At 24.7% G+C, this 15,102-nt stretch overlaps 4 protein-coding genes across 4 annotated transcripts; all 4 read right to left on the reverse strand.

Moving 5' to 3' along the window:
- Positions 1–4,201: 4,201 nt before the first annotated feature.
- OCT59_000025 (uncharacterized protein) lies at positions 4,202–5,001 on the reverse strand (the record flags this gene model as incomplete). Its single annotated transcript, XM_066138545.1, has 4 exons — positions 4,202–4,257; positions 4,338–4,475; positions 4,556–4,809; positions 4,958–5,001. 4 exons carry the CDS (start codon positions 4,999–5,001, stop codon positions 4,202–4,204), a joined length of 492 nt encoding a protein of 163 aa, XP_065988029.1.
- A 944-nt stretch (positions 5,002–5,945) lies between these two features.
- OCT59_000026 (uncharacterized protein) lies at positions 5,946–6,749 on the reverse strand. The gene has a single exon (XM_066138546.1). The coding sequence runs from the start codon at positions 6,624–6,626 to the stop codon at positions 6,312–6,314; it is 315 nt and encodes a 104-aa protein (XP_065988030.1). The 5' UTR covers positions 6,627–6,749; the 3' UTR covers positions 5,946–6,311.
- Positions 6,750–9,447: 2,698 nt separating this feature from the next.
- On the reverse strand, positions 9,448–10,373 carry OCT59_000027 (uncharacterized protein; the record flags this gene model as incomplete). The annotated part of the gene is made up of 3 exons (XM_066138547.1): positions 9,448–9,831; positions 9,892–10,008; positions 10,083–10,373. The coding sequence occupies 3 exons, from the start codon at positions 10,371–10,373 to the stop codon at positions 9,448–9,450; spliced, it is 792 nt and encodes a 263-aa protein (XP_065988031.1).
- Positions 10,374–13,096: 2,723 nt separating this feature from the next.
- Positions 13,097–14,226, reverse strand: OCT59_000028 (uncharacterized protein; the record flags this gene model as incomplete). The annotated part of the gene is made up of 6 exons (XM_066138548.1): positions 13,097–13,134; positions 13,227–13,272; positions 13,362–13,396; positions 13,489–13,517; positions 14,087–14,127; positions 14,215–14,226. 6 exons carry the CDS (start codon positions 14,224–14,226, stop codon positions 13,097–13,099), a joined length of 201 nt encoding a protein of 66 aa, XP_065988032.1.
- Positions 14,227–15,102: the final 876 nt, after the last annotated feature.

A 15,102-nucleotide genomic window follows, 5' to 3' on the forward strand; every position in this document is an offset into this window, starting at 1 on the left:
GTATCAGTTTTTATTACCTGTATTTTGTGAAAATATGGATATTTTATATAATTCATAATACATTTATTCCTAAATTTTTCTTTTTACTTTCATCAAACTTTGGAGTGTAATTTTACCATTTTAGCCAAATGAAATCGACTTTCTTTATTAAGAGAAAGTTGTTTAGCGATGCCAAAACTACTTGAATCTAAATTTTTATAGCAATTGGAGTAATACTTATGGAGTACACACATATTTTTATAATTATATTGATTTTAAATTTGCTTTTTTCGTTTATTAATTTTGGAGCGTAATTACGGCATTTTAGTCAAATGAAATTGACTTCCTTTATTAAGAGAAAATTGTTCACAGAAGTCAGAACTACCTATACCTAAATTTTATAGTAATTGGAATAATGCTTATAGAATACGAGCAATTTTCGCACTCTCAATTTTTTTTCAATCATCCAATCAGTAACTTCAGAGCGTAATTTCAGCATCTTTATCAAATGAAATCGACTATCTTTATTAATTGAAAGTTGTTCAGCAGATTCAAAACTACCTAGATTTAAATTTTCGTAATCATTAGTATATATAATACTTGTAGAAACATTTGTATTTTTCACAACAGTACTAATTTTTGAATTATGACAATTAAGTTTTTTTAAAATTTTTTTTAAATTATGAATTTTTGAATTGATAAATCATTATTGAAATAATTACATAAAATTAATAAATAAAATAATTTTTGTTTTATATAAACTCAGATTTAAAATTGTATAATTTGTAGTAAAATTTGAACTTATATAATGATTTATTTTGTATAAAGCTTTTAATAAAATTAAGTGTATAAAGTTATATTAAAATTTTTGACCTTAGATCTGAGTTATATATATAATGTTCAGGGTCCTCCCAAACCCCTTATATTATATTAAACAAAGAATTGGTTTGAAGTAGCCTAACTTTTGCTAAGCATTTTTTTTCCATATTTATAAGCAGATGCTAAAGTTTTAGAATCAATTTTATTATAATTTTGCATTTCATTTTTTTTTAAAACAGATAAATTTAATTTTTTTTTAGAAAAAAAAAGTTTTACTTTATATCAATATTTAAATTTAAGTAAAAAAGCAAATTTCCATCAATGCATTCATAAGTATCAAATAACTTATAAACTTTAGATAGATGATCAATAACTGTAAAACTCTTTCCTGTCATCTGAATTATATATTTATCAAAAATTTCTTCAGAATAATAAGTATTTAGAAGAGTGATATTATCTTTACTATTAAACAGATATTAAAAATATATATGATCATTATAATCAGATTTATAATCAAGATCAACTAAACTAGAAAAAAGTCTAATTGCTTTTTTTATTACTTCAGAATTAGGCCTAAATTCTTTTTGTGCAAGTAATATGATAAAAGTAAACTTTTCAGTTTCCAGTATATATATATTAATAAAATCTCAAATTTAAAATAAAAGTTTTATATAATTTTAAACAAATATACCATATATTACAGGCCATAGTACCTCCCTATGCATAGTACCCTCCTTGAAAAATTTCATAGAATTGTATAGTACCAGGGAAATATTTTACAATTATCTCGTGATCCAGTGATCAGATTTGAGCCATCTTTTTTTTGTTTGATAGCTTTCATTGAGCTCTTCAAAATAAAAAAAAATCGTTCAAATTGGACTGGTAGATCGTGAGATATTCGCAAAAAACAGAATTTTTAGGCTTTGTTTAGTACCTAGAGGTACAGGGTCAAACCTCCGATTTTTGCAAGATACTCGGAGTACTGTGATCTGCTATATATGGTACTTGTCAGCAAAGTATTGAGTTAGAAGTAATATTTAAAGTAATCAATATGATATTACTAAAAGTAATTAATACAGTAATATTCTAAAGTATTTTAAAGTAATAACTATATAAAAAAGAATTTTAGGAAAACAGAAATATAAAATGATATAAATTTAGTAGTACTTCAAGTTATAATAATATATAAAAAGAAAACAAGAAATTATAATTTAGAATATTATTACTAATCATAGTGATAGATAGGAAAGAAGTTAAGAATAAAGCTATATACAGTATAAGTTAACTTGTAAGCTAAAAGTACTTTAAAAATATATTAGCTTGCAAGCCAATTTATAAGCTAATATATTTTTAAAGTACTTTTAGCTTATAAACTAATTCATGTAAAGTTTTAGTCAAAAAGGCAGAAAGGTTTAAAAGAATACAAGAAAAATGGTATAAAAATAATATAGTCTGAATTAATTTAGCTCTTCATACCTTATCTTTAGCAATCAAAAAGGTTATAAAAGGCAGGATTATAAGAATAACATAATATCAACACTTTATACTTCATCTGGTAATTAAGAAATAGCAAATAAGTTGTAAAATATTTGACAAATAGATGGATTGCAAACTTAGTACTTTATATATACTTTTTTTTGGCAATTAAATAGACTAATCAAAATAATATAAATTATACCTTTGATTTTCTAACTAATTAATTTACCAAGTTGAAGCTAGAAAATTACTTAAAAATTATTTAAAAATGATAAAAGAGTTTTCAAAACTGGTGAAAAACTAAATCATATGATTAACACAGTAAAATGCAATAAAATTCTTTTTTAATTTTAATTAGCATTATTCCATATTTTTTTTTAAAACTTGAAGATGCAATAATTTAGCATCCAAATATATGATTTATGTGGTCTTAATATCATTGAAAAGCTCTCAACACCCTTATCTAAACAAACTCAAAGCTGTATAAATCCAATTACAGGAAACTAAAATATTCTACTCTAAAGATCAGATCAAAAATATAGTATAATACTAGTCAAAATCTAATTCATAAATTTACTATATCATTCAATAAAATGTGATTTTTGCAATTAAAACTGGCTAAATATTTTGATTATAAAATGGTCACAAAATAATAAATACAGAAAGGTAAAATCATATAGATAGTACCTTATTATAAAAAGTTATAGAACTCATCAAAAACAGTAAATTATAAATTTATATATAAATAGGTAATAGTTTATATAGGTAAGTAACAGTTTGATGCAAATAAGTTGCAATATTATATATATATATATTACAATCTACTATTAAAACTAAAAATTTAAATATTACATTATAATTTATAAATGAAAATCTTATACAATAAAATAAATAATTTATATTAAAAATATTAAGTTTGGTTTGAATTAATAATTCAGTAATTTTGGCCAAAATCATAAAAACTTAATTAACTAGTTAAATAATAATTAAATTATAATTAACCATTAATTTTCTATTTCTAATTATTACTTTGCAAATTATTATATAGGTTTAATTTACTTAATTATTAATATTGATAATTTAAATAATAGTAATAGTAAATTTGATTAGTTTTGAATTTTTTTGTTTAATTTTTATTTTATTTACAAGGATTTACTAATAGGAACATTACCTTTTTATATAATTTTCAGAATTAATTTTATGAAAAATTATATTAATATAATTATATTATGAAATTTGATTTAAAATTATAATAAAAAAACTTTGATACTATTTATATATAAAGATTAACAAGAAGGTCTTTTTTGTTATACATAAAGTTTTAAATATATGTAGAAAAGTTTGAAAATAAATTATTTATTCCTATGATATTATATGATAAAATATTTCTAATGTTACTTTTTTTTAAATTTTGCTATGCTTTATTAGTTAAAAAAAAGATATAAGTATACAAAATATAAGAGTAAACCAATTCTAATTATAGGATACTAATAAATTACTTGTCAATTTCAAATGTTACTGTACATTTAACAAGTTTTAGAATAATAGTTTTATTATTTCTCTAGAGATATGCCACTTTTTCAAATATCATTATTTGTACAATGATCAAATGTTAATATATTCTACTAGAAAGATTCTATGATTATGTGACTCACACCACGTTTTCATCAAAAGAACAAGAACCACTATGTTCTTCTAAAATTAAATAAATAAAAAGTCTAAATTATAATAAATAAATGTAATTACTAAAAATACAATGTAATCGTAAGATGGTACAAAATCTAAATATTATTAAGAGTAGATTTAATTTATTTTAGTTTTTAAATCAGGTATATTAATGATAAAAATTATTAGATTATTATTAGTTTAACGAGCTCATTTATTTTTAAAAAGAATGAAAAAAAAAAGTCTAAATAAACATTATATACTATGAATCATTATTTTCATCATCATCATCATCTCGTTTAACATAATCATTTGGAACTACTTATAATAATAAATAATGAGATTAGAATATAAGTTATAATAAATATATAAATATAATATATAATAAATATACTTACTGTTATCAGGAATTTCAAGAAATTCTTGCATAGAATCTGTAGTTGATAATCTTTGTATTTCTTTCTTTCCATTCAGAACTTTATTATTATCTTTATTATTATTATTATTATTATTAATTTGAGGATTAACAATATCTTCTATAATAAAATATATAAAAAAAATAAAAAATTAAAAATAAAGATCAAAACCTAGAAAAGGAAGGAATATAATTACTTACTTTCGATTTGCTTTTTTGGAGCAGGAGTTGGAAGAGTTATTTTCCCTTCAAGAACATCACTAACGGTTACAGGACGATCGAATGTAAACTGATTTGTTTGTTGTTGATTTTCGTCTTGTTTTTTACTTATTGTATCTTGATCATTATTAAATGTTTTCTCATCAAATTGTTCCGTTTCAGTATCATTGGTGTTATATGTAGAAGTTTGTATTTCACTTGTGATAGAACGTTGGTTTTGATTATCTGAACCCATACTATATTGTATATATATAATAATGATTTGTAGGGGAAATTTTTATTTTTTAATAATAATCAAAAAAGAAACTTTTGTGCGATATTTATAAAAAAAAAAAGTACGATTAGTAATGATTTTTCTAGAAAAAAAAATCATTTAAGCTTTACCTTTTCCGAGTTCTTTTAGTACGACAACAAAAAAAGAACACCATACTTATGGAAAAAGAAAAAAAAAGCTTCTTTAGGGGAAAAAAATATGATTTTATAACATTTTCTTTTTGGAACTAGAATTTTTTTTTAAAGCCGAATACCGTAGCTTATTAATTTCAGCATTTATTTCCTTATTTCTATATTATCAATTTTTGGATTTGTAATGTCATACTGTAACAGTATGTCATTCCACATATTTGGACGATCCTGATTTGCGTAACTATGAAATTACCTAAAATAAATCCGGGAGAACGGAGTTACCAAGATTACAAAGATTACATTGTTTTTTTTTAAAACTTAATTTATGGAATTTTAATTCCGGAACATGATTTTAACTGAAAAAGGTGTTAATACTGATAAAATTTCGATCGATTGATTGTTTGTAAATGTAAAGTTTATCATAGAAAAAAATAACTATATCTTTTGAGTTGGAAAAGTAGAATTGAGGCTGAAAGGTGATTATTCGAATTAAGTTTAAAATTTCTTCTCATATAGACGCCATTTTTTTTTTTAGAAACGATAGAATATTCTATCGAATATCAAATATTTAAGATATTTAATGAATATAATTATGGAAATGAATTTCATAACATGGAATACACAAAACTAGCAAACACCAGGTAAATTAAAATGAAAAATGGAACACCAGGTAAATGAAATTATTTATTTAGTAATGATAAATCAAATTTTTTTTTGTGTTTATGTGATCCTCAAACAAAATGTTTTTTTTCCCCTAGAATGTGTGTACAAAAAAAATTGTTATGTTTATAAAACAAAAGATTTTTTTTTTAAAAGAAATAAGAAATTTCTTTTTTTGAATGAAAATTTATTTTAGACAATTTCATTTTAGTCACATTTTACTTTTTTAATGACAATCAAAACTAAACTCCTTGTCAAGGGGCTCAAAATGGGCGTTACGGTAAAATAAAAATGAAAATTTCCTTCATTTATAATCACTTTTAAAAAACAATCCGATTTTTTTTTTATTGATAAAAAAAATATTATATTTACTAAAAATACATTCCATTAAATAAATATTCTATAAACCCTTCGCTTAATTAAAATAATAAAGAAAATTTTTTTATTTGTACAAAAAAAAGAAAAAAAATGATTTTTTTAAAAATTTTATGATCGATTTTAAATATTTTCAAAAATTCACCGAATTCGTACACGCTGTATCGGAAGAAACCGATTCGGATTGACTTATTGACCTTAATAAGCCAAATTAATAGCGCTAAACTTTTTTTTTTCCCCAAGGATATCCTTGGATTTTCCGTGCAATTGAATCCGTTTTTACGTCTTTTTTCTCTTTTTAATTTGAATTATTTCCGGTTGATTTATGAAGACGACCAGCACGTTCGTGCATGGCTCTTAATTTTTTATATCTGTCCATCTTACGTTCTATTGGAGAGGGACAATTTGTTATAAAAGAGAATGATAACATTTCTTCTTCAATTGACGCTGGTTCTTCGCAAAAATTATTTTCAGGGAAAATTACTACCGCATTTGATTTTGAAATGTTAATTTTTGGTAATTGCGAATGATGCATCGCTTGTTTTGTTTCTGATGTTGTAGAATTGGTTGAATCAGTGCTTGAAGTTATTAAAGTTACAGATGAGGTAGACATTTTTATTTTTTACAAAAAAATCAAAAAGAATTATGTATATATATTATATGTACGTATTATAAATTTTCAAAAAAAAAATCAAAATTGCTTTTTTTTTTTTCTGAGAAAAACTATTTTTTTTTTATTTTTTTTCGAGTTCGAGAACCTTTATATTTATATGTTTTAAGAATCCCAAGGCTTTTTGCTTTGTTGTACAAAATAACATACCCTTCTATATGGAAAAAAATTATTTAAAGTAACATTTTTTGCATATAAAAATTCCAGAATATAACTTTAAATGGTATGACTTATTAAACATTCTATTTTTATTCATATGCAATATATATATGCACTTGATATACTTGATATACTGAATATGGTGATTTTAACGAATAACTTAAGACACTTATGACTTATGCAATGTAAAGTAATATATAAAATCCGACCATACGGAACCAATTAGGTCATATTTCCGTAAATCCAAATATAACTATTTTTAATAATATATTTATTATATAGTATGTTACATCATCATAAATAAGTGAATTCCCGGGTAATGTAAACTTTACGACATTTATGATATAAATCACTAAATTAACAAAACTTGACGTGTTACTCGGACTTTTCCACGGATATATAGTTTTTTTATTCTCGGGTTTTCTTTATATTCTTTCAGTGTCAATATAATTGTCGATCATGTCTATCAATCTTGGTTTTAAAAAAAGAAAATTCCTATAAATAATTTACTTGAAACAAATTGCATCACCACATGGTTAGCAAAAAAAGAAACTTATTAAATTTTCAACTAAAGAAAATTATTAATAAATTTAAATTTGAATTTATAATAATCTTTCATTATATTATTTTGTTTTCTTTCCATTTTTTCTCAATGATTTACTCATGTTATTCTTTTGTTTACGTTATATGTTTAAAAGACCTTTGTCTTAATGTTCCAGACTTAGTTATCAGTCCATTGAATGATACTAATATATCTCATTGAAACAATAATATATATTATATTATATTATATTTTATATTTTGTATACTTTACTTATACACTGTATATATTTATATATATATTTTTTTCTATGAAATTTTTTGATTTTTTTTTAATAATTAATTTTGGAAATAGTTGAATAATTACGCATGACCTTATTAACCGCATGAAAGCCATGACATCTACTCATACTCATCGCACCTTACCGAATTATTACAATTCTTCTCCCCCCCTCCTTTGCCCCTTCCAAGCTTCATACAGATCGAACGTTTATTGCGTTATATAATATTTATAATATTTATTTATAATATTTATTTCTGAATCGAGCTTCATTATATTTCCATATTTAGGAAAAATTAACAAAAAAAGAATCTTCTTTTTTTATTTTTCCAAAAGAAATATTTATATACTAAAACTATTAACATTCTCGAAATTCAAAAAGGCTTGTTTACTATAATAATACCCAAAACACTTGTCGATCGAAAACTTGTTTGTGTAAAACGAAAAAAAAATCACAAGTTTTTCTTTTGTTTTGTCAACGAATTCTAAATTCTAGAAAAAAAAAAATATCGGGAGATTCGGATCTTTGCGATAACATACTTGTAAACAAAGAAAACTTTATCGCCAACAAATTTTAGAAGAGTATTTGTAGTAAATACAGTACTTAAATATCATGATATTTAGTAGCAGCTAACCTTCCAATAGGAATTTTCGACAAGAAAAAACTTTGTTCTAGTTGGAGATGATCTATTTGTTTTATTATTACAGTAAATTTATTTGGAGATTCTTGTGTATTTATTACTTTTTATAGAATTCAATTACCCTTCTAGGTTTTATCCTGTATTAGTATTTGTTGTTACCATCTCTTTTTTTAATGTCACGATATAGTGAGTGTAATTGGTAATAATTGTAACCACATATACCGTACTACGAATATCTGATATTTATTACATAGAATTGCATGGAAACTACCAAATATATTATACAGAAAAATTTCAAAAGTATTACTTTATATTATAATTATTTCACTATTGGCAACCGTCATATTCGTATATACGATATAATTAATTATTATAAAGTTCAAGTATTTATTTATACGTGATTAAATTAAAAAATCAAAAGTTTTCTTACAATTAAAGTCAAAGATCTTCAGTGGTGGGAAGATTTTTTGTGATTCCAACATTACTAATGTAGTAATGCACAAATCAAAATAGGAACATACTAAAACGATCCTACTTGTAATGATGATTATTATAACATAGCGTATCTCGGAAAAAGTTCTCTGGAATTTTCTAGACGGTATATGGTTTATGTAATGTGCCAAATTTTTATCTTAGATTAATTGATAGGGGAGCTACGTCACTCATTAAGTCAAAGGTTGTAATTCGTGACGTACTCGATATTTATAAATTATTTTAAATTTCTCTGTGACGTTATTGACGTAACTTTGTTACGGCAGTAACTCCCCTAACACAACAAATATAATAAGTTATCTCCCCCCCGTAAAAAATACACTCCAGAATATTTCCGTTATAAATCCGTAATTATGCTTTCAAATCCGTAAATATTCAGTGTGCCGTAACTGATTGAACATGCAATCCGTAATTTTTCCATAATATTATTTATAGAAAGATTTTAAACGGATCAAAAATTTAAATTTTGCAAACTCATTTTATTGTTAAGTTACTGATAAATTCGCCAATAAAAATGGAATAAATTTTAATCACAAAAAATGGAATTTAAATGGAATTAAGATATAAGTTTTGCAAATAACTTCGTTATTAAATTACTGAAAAATTCACCAATAAAAACGGAATACTAACAATATACAGTAAATATGAATTACTAAATATAAATTAATAGGATATTTAGTACGGTACGATTTTGCAAATCAGCATCAGTATCAATTTGATTAAATAAAAAAATGTAAAAATCATCGAAATTTAATTTGATTTTCTCGATCAATGATATAAAACTCATCTTGAGAAATCCAACATTTCTACAAATTGCACTTACATTAATTACTTCAAAAGCACTATTATCTCGAAACTTTAATGGTCCATGTCCAGAAGGCTGAGGATTTCGTACCCACTGCACGTATGCTAGCATAGACCGGTGACTGTTGTATTGATGTGAAAAAAAATATTGTACTTCTCCAAAGAATTCACGCTCTTCCAAAATAACTGGTGCATTTGGGCGATGTGCATTTTGGTCAACTAGAAGTTTGACCTAATTAAAGAAAGCTAATGTTAAAATGGTAAAAACATTAAAAGCTGATGATATACATACAGAAATACAGTAATTTGTGCGTGTCACATCACCCTTGCGACTTGACAATTTTGAATTAATTATTAATTCATTTTTGGTTTGAAGTTTACCATATTTCTGAATGGAATTTGTAATTAACTTAAATGAAATATATTAGAAGACTTTAAGATTCTTTTAAGATAAAAATTTAAATAATATCAAAAGATGCTTACTGAAAGTTGGTTTGCATTCCTATTTAATGCTGTCACATAATAAGCTCTTAAGCGCTGTATCTCAGTTCTATTCATGCAATATTTGTGTGATAGTGAATATAGAACTTCTTCAGCACTATTAGTAGTAAAAACATGGCTTTCTGATGATTTTTTTGAATTTGTACCAATAAGCTTTTGATGTATATCAGGTTTATATTGAAGGTGTAAAACTGAGTCCACATAGTAATCTGATTTTGAAGAATTGTATAAGGATGTTGCATAGAGCACACCAGAGGTAATAGCATTCCACATAATCTTTCGATTGGATATTGCCAGGTCGCCCATCCAGATCCAGTATTATAAATTGAATCAGCAATATGTAACAGATAATAATAAGAAATGAGTGCAGCTGGGAGTCGTGTAGAATTATTCTGGATATATTCTCTATTAAATATTAATTATATATCTTAATAATACTAAAATTACATTATAAATAAGGTAGATAGAAATAAAATAAAGTATACAATACTTTTCATAATATGTGATAAATTCACAAAATAGCCTTCTAATTTCTGTTAATTCTTTCATACTGATGATATGTTTGAGACAAAGCTTTGTTGCATGCACAAATTTTGCCCATCCATTTAAATGCCTGAATATATTAATTAATACTTATTAATAGCAACAAAAAATAATATGCATTTGTGGTCTACAAATTATGTTATTACCTTTCTGGAAGACAGCCCTATAAAAGTGGAAGTGAGTATAATACCACCCAATTCATTCACTTTTTTGCCTTAAATGCAGCTGAATGTTGCTGAATATTAATAGATGGATAACCAAAATCAGAAGGCATATTTTTTCTGTTTTTTTTCCATTGATTTTTTAGGATCCCGTCTATTATTAAGATAGGTCACCCTGTGGCCTAAGATAAGGTTTATATATAAAACTCTTTGAAGATCCTACTATAAAAGGAAATTTTATGTTACATTGTTATGATTTTTTTCTTTTTAGTTAATTAACCAATAGAATTTAAGCAAATCCTAAGGTAAGATTTCATATGAAAGTGAAATTTCTACTGGTAACATATCTTAATAGTAAGCAGAGTCTTGAATAAAGTAAATCACAGTTTCTTACCAATTAGCAGAAATATCACTATGAGAAAGACAGTATTTAGCAAGTAAAAGAGAAAATTCCAAAGCATTATTCAGCAAATGTTTTAATATTTTATACAAAATTTTTGAAGGACCAGACACTTTGTTATTAAGTATAAAAGAAATAGAAGGATGCTGATATGATAAAAAGAGGAGTATACACTTTTTGTCATCTAAAGGAAAAAGAAGATGTAGAAGTATATCGAACTAATGGAGGGGAGACAATTAATTGAAAATGAGTAATAGCAGCTTGCTTAATATTTGTAGGGTCTGTAAAAGAATAAGTTTTGAGTCTAAAATGACTAATATATATATAATTAAGTACAATAGAATGCCATTTAACTGAGAGGATGGAGAAGATGAAATTGCCAAGAGAAGATGAAAAATGGTCATCTTATAAGTGGTATAATATTTTATTGAATTCGAAAAATATTAAGCAAATTTGGTTAAAGGGTAAGCAGACACTAAATTTTTCTAAAAACACAAGAAAGATTTGAGAGAAAAAAGCAGGATTACACTATATGTAAGAACTGAATAATCAGGAAGTAGGAATATAAGATCTTGAAATTACTTAGGTAAGATAATAATTATTTGAAAGATTTGGGTGGGATGACCGATGACTAGGCTATATAGTTGTTAATTTAGTAAACAAAAATCGATCCAAAAATTTATTAATGGTGATTAATTTAGTCAACTTAATTAGGAGGATAGAAGTGATGGTGAACATTTGAAACATGTTGGATGAGTAAAGTTTCAATGGCAGTACCAATAATTATTCTTTTAAGTGCATGTCAAAGACTATTTAAAGATATAAGAGAAAAATCACCGATATATGGGCAATTGGTAAAAAAGTAATTTTGAAGATGGGTATTAACTTCTAACAAAAAATTAATCCATTGTAAATCAGAAGTTGAGTTGTAGGTAAAGATAGTTCATGTTTCATTTTTTTGCTTAAGACAAAACTTCACAAGAATAGCCATACAGGTACTAAAGTTGAAAGCTGTGATGAGGACTTTATGATCAGTGAAAGGATGATCATTCAAATCAGAATAAGAGACAACTTGGGAGAAAAGTCTAGGAGCGGAAAATCCAGGTGAGGTTCAAATGTACTAATCAAGTCAAAAGGAATCATTATCATGGAAATAAGTACAATCAGAACCAGTAAGTAGTAATGAATACGTTTGATGATCTGTCAAATAATGGGAAGAAAGACGATAGAGGAGTTTAAAACATTAGTCAAACGATGTCAAATCGGGAACTAATCAGGTGACTAAATTCCACCCGATTGGTCCCTATTTTTTTTAAAATTTTCATTAATCAGTAAATCTGATTGCTGCCAAAAGATGGTGCAAAAGGAGGATACTCAAGTACTAATCGGGATATTTAATAGAGTACAATTGGGTATTAATAGTTACTATTAGGATATTTACTGGATATTTAATATTTGACATATCAGTATACTGATTGATAACTTTTTGATTAAATGTCAATGTATTGATTGATTACTTTTCAATTAATTTATAACAACGCATTTTTATTTAAAATTATTTGAAATTTACATTAAAATTACAAAAACCAGAAATACTAATTACTAAATTATTTAAATTATTTAATAATTTCATATATATTTACTAATATTATCATTGAATTCTTATACTTTCAAAACTTTACCAATTCAAATTCAAGTCAGGATCAGAACTGATAGATCTACAAAATGAAGAAAAAAATTAAATATTTTTTAAATATTAAAGTGTTTCAAAATGAAACTTTTCGAAACTTACTATTACCGATTTAAATTCAAGTCCAAAATCAGATCAAAGCTGATGGTAACTTAAAAAATAATTAAAAAAGGTTTGAAACGAAAGTTTTTGAAACTTACTGTTATTGATTCAAATCCAAGTCAAAGATCGGTATTGTACCTACAAAGTAAAGAAAACTATTAAATATATTTTTTTTAAAAAATATTTTTAAAAAAAAGTTTCAAAATGAAACATTTCATTTTGAAACTTACTGATCAAAAAATCCAAATCTAAGTCCAGGATTGGTGTTAATAATTCCTACAAAACAAAGAAAAAAAATTTAAATAATTTTTTAAATATTAAATAAAAGTAAGAAAAGGTTCAAAATAAAAGTTTTCAAAACTTACCATTATTGATCCAAATCTAAGTCCAGCCGATAGACCTAAAAACAAAGGAAATAAAATTAAATACAATATTTTTTTTCAAAAAAAATATTAAAAATTTCGAAAGCTAAGCTAAATTTTTGAAACTTACCGATCTCATATCGAAGTCTAGGATCGTTCCTAAAAAAAATTTGAAAATGAAACATTAGTAAAGTTCACTAAGGCCATACAAACTTGATTTTATGGTTTTCATAATATAAAAATTTCATCAATAACCCGGCAATCCGGCTTTTAATTTTTTTTTTCAAAAATTTTATATGCGAAATTTTTTTTCAATTTTTAAAAAATTCTCACCCGGCATAGTAATAATATAAAAAATTTTTTTTTGAGACTTAACAAAACTGACCTGGCCAGACTATGAAAACCATTTTTACCACTTTGTGTCGCCTAATGTTCCTAATTTAAAAAAATTTTCACCTCCCCACTTTATTTACCTTCTGAGATGTTTCGTCAGTTCTAAAGCGTCTTAAGAGTCTTACAATAAAAAAAAAGAAAATGAAATGTTAGTAAATGACACTAACGTCCATAATTTAAAAATCCCCCTTCCTTTCTTTATTTATCTTCTGAGACATTTCGTCAGTTCTAAAGCATCTTGAAGGTCTTACAATAAAAAAAAAGAAAATGGAATATTAGTAAAGTTCACTAATATTCCTAATTTAAAAAAATTCCCCCCTCCTCTCTTTATTTACCTTCTGAGACATTTTGTCAGTTCTGAAGCGTCTTGAGGGTTCTACAATAAAAAAAAAGAAAATGGAATATTAGTAAAATTCACTAATGTTTTTAATTTAAAAAAATTTCCACTCCTCTCTTTATTTACCTTCTGAGACATTTTGTCAGTTCTGAAGCGTCTTGAGAGTCCTACTAAGGTTGCTTACCGAAACCTAAAGGTTTAGGCAAGATGGCATTTCACCGAAAAGTGAAATTCTGCCAAAACTATATTAAAGTTATATTAAAAAACTGGCAAAACTTTGGAGAAAGGTGAAACAGAACCCGAACAATATATATATAGGTCAGATAAAAATTTCAAAATTTATTAAGATCAATAAGCAAACTATTTTCAATCCTGCTAAGCAAACTCTTATTATAACATTAAGATTTTTTATACTACTAAGCAATTTATTTTGTGACTTTATAAAATTTTATCTTTTATTTATTGATTACTTTATTAACTAAATTGATATTATTACATCATATTAATAATACTATTTTTAATAGTATTACGGTTAAAATAATTAAAAGTATTATGTGCTACTCCTGTTAAAGTTAATGAACTATCACCAATTATTACTTCATTTGATTTAATATGATATATAATATTTTGAGGACAATGATGAGTAAATAACGTATAACCTTCCACAGTTTGGCTTGCAAAAATATTGAGATAAATAGGTAAATATACTTGTAACAAAATATATGATAAATCTTCAATCTGAGTTACCACATTTTGACTATAACAATGGTTACCATAACCTTCATAATACATTGCTATTACTTTAGCAATACAAATTTTCATCCCATATAGTACAATTACATAGTCACATTGCTGTAATGGAAAATCTTGAGTAATATTTGCTGATTCAAGATAAATGACTAAGTAAATAGCAAATTATTAATATTAAAATTATGTAAATAAATTATATATTTGATATTATATTTACTTTTGTTTGTAATTCTATCAATTTGTTTTTGTCTTGATAATTCAAAT

The sequence above is a fragment of the Rhizophagus irregularis genome, chromosome 1 (genome assembly GCF_026210795.1).
Source record: "Rhizophagus irregularis chromosome 1, complete sequence".
In the NCBI taxonomy this organism is placed as follows: Eukaryota; Fungi; Glomeromycota; class Glomeromycetes; order Glomerales; family Glomeraceae; genus Rhizophagus; species Rhizophagus irregularis.